The sequence below is a fragment of the Eurypyga helias genome, unplaced genomic scaffold (assembly GCF_000690775.1).
Source record: "Eurypyga helias isolate BGI_N326 unplaced genomic scaffold, ASM69077v1 scaffold29250, whole genome shotgun sequence".
Classification (NCBI taxonomy): Eukaryota; Metazoa; Chordata; class Aves; order Eurypygiformes; family Eurypygidae; genus Eurypyga; species Eurypyga helias.
Window position 1 is genome coordinate 38,789 of NW_010224224.1, and position 7,552 is coordinate 46,340.

Below are 7,552 nucleotides of genomic sequence, written 5' to 3' on the forward strand. Positions count from 1 at the left end.
AGTGCGACACACAGAGTTTGTAGTTCATCACTCCCATGGAACTAAACCACTGCGTTCAGCTTGATGCTGCCCAGCGGGCACAGGTGCTCTGTAACTTGCTTAGTCGACTGGCCTTTTCCAGAAGAAAAGCAGTCCCTAACATACAGAAGGAAGTTGAATTTTTTAGCGTGTGTGAAAGAATGCTGCTTTCACTCCTGCCTGGTAGAAAGTGGACTATTGGAGAAGACAGCCCAGCAAGCATCCATGTAAACATTGTTTTTACCCTTCTTTCAATTTGGATGAGATGATTTAAGTATGGAGGACTTCCACTGAAATGTTATCTAATCATCCTTTGACAACTTAAATGCAAATCTGCTCGCCCAGTTCCTGAAATCTACACTGCTCCTCAGAGGTAACTTAACCTTCCTGCCTGAACAGGTCACCTCTACACAAGAAGCAGCAAAATGCTTTGCCTCTTATAAATATTTTGTGGGTTATTTTCTCCAGCAAAAGGCCCGTATGATCCCTTTTCCTAGAGCATTATGATTCTTCAAGACTTTGAGACACTGTGAGATGGAAAGATGAAAGATGGACCTCCCACTTATAAACAGACTGCAGCGTATGATTTTCATCTGCTCTGACGTGGGTAGGGACACTGACATCAGCTGAGTAATGCCAGCTTGAACAAAATACAGCTCTGGTCCGATCATATCTGATTGTATTTCTCAGATTTAGATAAACATTCAAACTGTAAATAACTAAATATTATGTAGGAAAGCAACACAGGACTGATAGGGACTAGCTTGGTCAATGAGTCTGGTTCCACACAGCTGCACAATGAACAGGACATGCAGAAGCTGTGTGCTCTGCCTCTTCCTATCCAAAATTGCCTTGTAACTGCATATGGAATAAGCAATAGTGGGAGAAGGAGAAACCAAGGACATCACTGGTCTCCTAGGTCCTTTCAAAGGCACCAGTTCATGAGGTGACATTCCCAGAGAACTCTAGGGAGCAGCTTTCTGGCACTGTGGTGCCTAGGGTTTCGGTATATCTAATCTGGGGGCCTATTTCCTCCTAAGCCCCAATCACATGATTGGATTAATGCTGGTTTAATCTCAAAACTGGTTTAATCGACTAAGCGTAAAAACTGAGTAAACCCTGCTGTGCACCTCAGCCAGAAAGGAAGTGAGGTCCTGGAAAGGCTCTGGTACGTTTCTGAGAAATGTTGGGTCAATAGGAGCACTAATGTTTCTGCACCGTATTGAGATACCCAAATAAAATGACCGTATTTCAAAGGTGTCTTGTACCCCTCACATGAGATAGAAGTAAGGATTATTTCTATTAAGCAGACTGATGGCCAAATGTTACATCAGTGTTCACCAATTCAGTTCATGTTATCTCCTGCTGACATAGAAGGAGCAGTACTATCATAACTGTCAGCCTACTGCTGGCTCATCCCACAAACGCACAATGGGGTTTTCTTCCTTCCTACCGAAAGAGAAGGCTTCTTTTATCTTTCCCCCTTCCCTGTCAGTACTCTCTATCCAAGTAAGTTACAAACATACGACTTTGAAGCCCTCGTGCAGCCTCACTGAGGCAGGCCATCATGTCAACAAGTTGTTGAAAAACTGCAAGAAGCAGAAGAGAATCCAGCGACAGCGCTAGCAGGTGTCTTACTATGGCTTAGCCTGGAAACAATTTACCAGATTTTCCAGTGATTTCCAGGCTTTTCTCTTGAGTCACAACCTCAGAATAAAGACAGCACGGAGATACTATGCTTGGCAACTCTAAAACGCGTTGGGCCAACTTTGGACTTAGGCAGAAGCTCAGCTGCCCCCAGAGAGCTTCAGATGTATTTTTCCTTTGAAGTTATGCAAGGTATCACAGGGAATGTAAAACATGCATGAAAGTGGTAAGAGCTTGACTGAGATAAATGAATCTGCTTTATCTACATTCATATCATCTTCTGAGAGCAAAATGCCACTAGTGTAAAGGAGTGAACAAGTGGCTGTCAATGGCAACTTGTATGGAAATGGTTGCTTGAAGGAAATACAAAGAGAGTGTAATAGAGGATCCACATGCAAACAGGAGGAAAGTGGAAGCAGGGAAAAGAACTCATAGGAAGAACGAGGTAAACTGAATCTCCATTTTGATGGAATGCTGGGGTTTTTTTCTCCCCACGCCGCATCCTCTGTGGCACATATATTGCATGTTAACTGCAGAGCAGCAAACCACAGGACGCTGCAGGCTTTGTAATGAGATATATCCATTACCGAACCTATTTGCAACAGGTGTGTAACTCAAACCACTCTTAAGTCATAGATTATTCTGTAATCTGACACTGGCCTGATTTGCGTTATACAAACCTTGATTAAGTGGAAAAATTCTCACCTGCATACCTTAAATCCAAACACAACTCAACTTCTGTTTTACTGTTACACCATGTATCTTCAATTGTATCTGACCCTTACAAGGCTGCTCAAATTGTCAAAAACCTTGTGCGCCGGAGCAGAACACTGTAACTATACATGAAATGTACCTGGGCTTGGGCACTCGTTCATCAGGAACCGGTGTCCATGTGGAATCTGGAGACTTCTGTTCTTTGAATCTCCCAGTAAACACATTGGCAATGTCAAGCATGTCATAGGCACAGACTGCAGAGCCAGGGATGCTGCAAAGTGACATTTCCCAGAAATTGTTACTCATTCTTCAGTTATGCATAAAATCTTGAGTGAAAAACACGCTGTATAGAAGTCTTCCTGTCACAGGCTACTTGATCCTGAACTCTGTAACCTCGGAGTATTGACAAGAAAAGCCAGCCCCATGGAAAAGCCTGAAATATACCAATCAGCACTCACCTCCGGCCAGCACAATTTGTTTCAAAGCCTCTATAGAAAGAAGTAACTGCAATAATCTTGGAGAAGGGAAAGAATCTGGGAAACAGTGCACCACTGGCGATGCATGAGGAGTAATAGTCAGTCTCCTTCAGAGCACATTCACGATTTGGATATTAAAGTTCTTGTAAGTCACAACTTCTCTCGGTATTAATTCTCACAGTCCCTGTCATGCCTCAAAAATACACTGCAGACAGTTCAGAACTTGGTGCTGATCGAACTGGGAACATGCTGCAACGTGCCATTGACCTGGCACATACTCGTTATTACTGCATCCTCCCACAGCCTGATCACCAATTCTTCCCCGTGGAAAGGAGTTAACTGTGCTGAGGAATTTGCTTAACTCAATGAGGTGTAAAGAGCTTACAGAAGCAAATTCAATTTTATTTTTAGATCATAAAGTTGTACATTTCAACTTTTTGATTATTTGCATGCAACTGCATGATAACATTGTCTAAACGTAATTATATCCTTACCTACGTGCTTTCTAAAAGGCTTAGGGGTTTCCCATGGTCAGTCACTTGGAAGTATGAATTATTCATTTATCCACCTTTCATTTTTTCACACATGAACTACTCTATTCATGTCTGACTTTTCACCGCTTGATTTTATCAGGTAAATAGCATGAACCCAGCTGGCTGAGGCTTTTAATTCTGCTTTTAGCTAGTAGGTTATTATACACCAAAGAAAAAATGTAGGAACTTTAATACTGGTACAGAGAATAAAACTAAACTCATGGAGGTATATAAATTGACAGGAAAATAACTGTTTGAATATTAAAAGGTTTCAAAATGTTTGTTACTGAAGGAAACAAGTAGGGAGATGGTATTAGTCTCACTCTGATCTCCACCGATTGTGTTTTCTTATGGAAGGAAACTTCAAAGCTCTGTATTAACGTGATCCTACACGGAGTTTTAAATGAAGGCAACCAAGTATGTCAGCGTAGGAGTTGGTCAAGGGTACATTTGGCCACACACAAGACCTCACCCTAAAAGACACGCCAAGAACCACTCCAGCTAGAATATTTTGCACGTTGTTGAATTAAGCCCTAAAGAAAAAACAACCCTAAAATCTTGAGGTATACTATACGGAACTAAAAGTGCTCAGCACGTAACCCCACAGTGATGGAGGGATTGCTGCAGTGAGGAGAGTGGTTGTTCTTGAGGATGGCAGTTTGAAGGTCTGCAGAGTGACAAAGCCATGCAGATGGAGTACTGTGGGTCACAGCCAAGCCATCGCCCAACCTCTGGACTCCAAACCATCACTGCTCCTACCCTGGGTGACAGCAGGTTAGGCTGGGGATCTCCTCCAGCTCAGTCTAGGGGGAAGCTTTTTTCCAGGGATCAAAGGTATTTGCTGCAGCTTTTCTTCAGTGGAGGAAGAATGAGAGAGATGTGTCCATGTCAGAGGTAGGGCTGTTAATGAGCTGTCTCCAAGCCTATGAGCCTTCCTGCCATCTTCAATGCCTGACAAAAAAATGGGGCCTATAAAATAGTACCTTGATTTTAACATCAAGCACTTAGATTTTAAAATGCATGGCACACCACAGGAAATACTAGCAGAGCAGGAGGACAATCTCAATTTCTAGACAATCTCAAGATACAGCCCATTTTCTGATGCTGAATCTCTGTTTGTTCACTTGTTTTTATTAAACCAGTTTGCATAAAAAAGAGATCGTCTTAATTCGTGAGATCGTATTCCCTATTGGTGGCATAATTATTCTATTGCAGTTCCTATTGTTTTGATGTCAAAAGCAGTGATTATGCATTACAGGCCTGGGTTTACTCTCATTTGAAGTCAGTTTGGTGCATGACCTCACTGAGGTCAGGCTTTGACAAGAGGTGGTGAGTGTACTGCAGAAACACATGAAATTCAGCAATAAAGTTCCCCTTTCAGCCTAAACATTACCCTGTGAAACAGCAATATATATTTAATTAGAATGTTACTATTTTTTTTTAACTTCTCTGGGAGACCTCAACAATTAGATACAGTTATTCTTCTAATAACTTCTGGAGAAACACGTAATAATGTGTAATGGTACTAAATTCATTGCAGATGAACCCATGCTTTTGGAAAACCAGTCGAACAATGAAATACAGGTGTTCTGGGGACCCTGAATATTCAAGAGTCAGTATAGATGCATGAAATAGAGGGAAGGAGTGCTAACGTGGTTCTTGGGGGTTTAGATGTAAACAGGACAGATCAAGTCCTTTCTCTTTGAGGGAAAAACAAAAAAAAAAATAGTATTTTCTGTTGGGAATAACATTCTGGCAATGACGTGCTGCAAACTTCTTGGTGGCCAGTCTGAATTACTCACATGTAAAGAAAAGTATGTCAAAGGAATGTGTCCAGATAGTAAATGGCTGAAAGCTGCCCTAAATTGTCAGATGTAAAATGCAGTAAGCAATACCATGGTATCTTAAAATGAAACACAAACTATCAGTAAGCGCGTGGTACATAATAATTAAATTGTAGGAGCAATCACTCCTTGCACCTTCATAAAGTAAAAAGAAACTGCAGTGAAAAGTAAAACATAAAGGGAACAGAAGGTAAAAGGTTATTGCGCCTATTACCTATTATATGGAGTGGAGAAGGTTGCTAAAACAACATCCCGGCCATTGAAATGGATAACATCTGTAACTGCCTGCAGTATGTTAAAGTAGAAGTGTGAATCACCAGGAACCGAGCAGTTCAAGCGAGCCTTGAGAAAGGAAGTCCACTGTTTTTCCAGCACTCTCTGAGATCCTCCCATGTCATTTTTGCAAACCTGAGCCACCCTTGGGAAAACTACCTGGAAAGAGTAGAGCAAAAATAATGGAGAAAATTAAATGCTTGCTTGAAGTAAAAGACTTTGCTGGAATTCTGCTTTTAAAACATTTGGAATAACACAGCAAGGTGCTTAATTTAATCCCATGTTTCCATAATCTATGACAAATAAGAAACAGAGGAAAACTCAGCTTTGGAACAGCATGCTATAAAAGATAAGGCTGTGGCATTTGCTATACAGCCATAAATCCTTCAGGAGATCTGTTCTCAACCCATATAAAACTCATTTCCATACAGACTGCTTAGCTTTCTATTTCCCCAAACAAAAGCATATTTTATATTCACAATCCCTGCAACCAACGCTGCCTACTCTGACTCTTGTGTTTTCAGCACTTAAAAACTATGCAAATCTTGCTGGGCTTTTATTCCTGCCCTCCACCTTTGTGACCTTGGTCAGCTTTTCTGACTGCATAGTCAGAAAGCTATTGTGAAATTAGCAAAAATGCGGAAAGTGTTTAATTATTCTTTGCAGAACGGCAGAGCACAAAATTCCTGTCCCTGTTTACCCGGCGCTCCAATTCAGATTTCTTAAAGAAAAAATATCTCCCTGCTTTGCAGTCCATTTTTAACAATTAACTACTATGCTGAACTAACCACATTTGCCTTGTGCTTTTCGTGATTTGAGAAAAGAAATTCCAGCATATACCATCACTGTAAGAAACCACCCTGTTTCCTTCCAAGACAGTGCAATGTTTCACCCGAACCAAACTTTTGGCTTGAGCGATAGGAATCTTCTCAAAATTATGACCTTGTCATCATGATTTATGGTTCTCATTTCAAGGTCACTCCTAACAGCATTGGTCCAAGAATAGCATGTGTTTTCCTCCTCCTGAATCTGACAAAGTCATTCAAGGCAACGTTTTTGCCCTTACCTTTCCCATGCTGTTATACTCCACTGCTATTTCCCGGAAGAAGAAGTAAATGTAATTGCCATAGTCCACTGCCTGGACAAAGTACGGTTCTAGGAAAAAAAAAAAACCAAACCAAGACATCCTATTTAGACACCATGTACAGTATAAAGCATGCAAGGAGAAGCCAAACACATTCCCACTATGCATCCAACTTGACGCCTGCTCAAGTTTTCAGAACTAGCCACATCACCACCCCAGAAGAATCACTGTCTGGGGACAGGACAGCTGGGGACAACTTGTCTGTGCAACATCACTGCAAGGTAGGTAAGTGTTTGCCACTAGCACGTGGTGTACGAGGAAAGGTAGAGGGGCAATACGTAATGGTATTTTTATCTTCATGGTATCTTTATGGCACGCAGGCTGTGTGTGGAAGAAATAACAAACCACGTAGCTGTTCCTGCCCACACGTGTCTGTGGCAGCAAGCGAAGTGGGACAGCTAAAGTCAACACCTGGCAGAACATTTCTGCATGTAGAAAAAAACCCAAAACTTTAAACTACGGCTTTGCTCCCTTTTAAAATCATTCCAAATGCAAACTATTCATAACGCCTACGTGAAGCTAAACAGCACCGCTCTTAACAATGAGGGCATTTAGAACACAGAAATTGAGTAATTCAATGGCAGCTGTACAGTCCCTAAGAACCATAAAAGAAAGGCTTTGTGCAATATTCCCATAACTTTAGTTTCATTGACGAATCCTAATGCTACAGGACAAACTCTTTATACTTCATGAGGCCTTGACTGTTACCTAACACAGTCCCGGGGCAGGAATATTTTCAAACACAGCTCCAGCACACCGAGCCCTGCAAGTTCCAACCTTTACATCCAACAGCTGTAAACTGATGGATTTCAGCTTGGAAAGATCGCTGTAATATATATTCTGATCTACCATGCTCACAGTTTCTGTCAGGTCCAGTAAATTGGGGTCAGGAGAAGAGGGAAA

General features: G+C 41.5%; 1 protein-coding gene across 5 annotated transcripts in view; it reads right to left on the reverse strand.

Annotated features, from left to right (window-relative positions):
* Positions 1-7,552, reverse strand: part of SEMA6A (sema domain, transmembrane domain (TM), and cytoplasmic domain, (semaphorin) 6A) — a 60,973-nt gene that overhangs the window by 37,147 nt on the left and 16,274 nt on the right. For all 5 annotated transcript variants that reach the window (XM_010161011.1, XM_010160995.1, XM_010160987.1 and 2 more), the window contains exons 8-10: positions 6,572-6,660; positions 5,447-5,664; positions 2,519-2,650 (exon numbers count right to left, since the gene is read on the reverse strand). In XM_010161011.1, the coding sequence (XP_010159313.1) occupies positions 2,519-2,650; positions 5,447-5,664; positions 6,572-6,660 (439 nt within the window). The remainder of the gene's footprint in view (positions 1-2,518; positions 2,651-5,446; positions 5,665-6,571; positions 6,661-7,552) is intronic.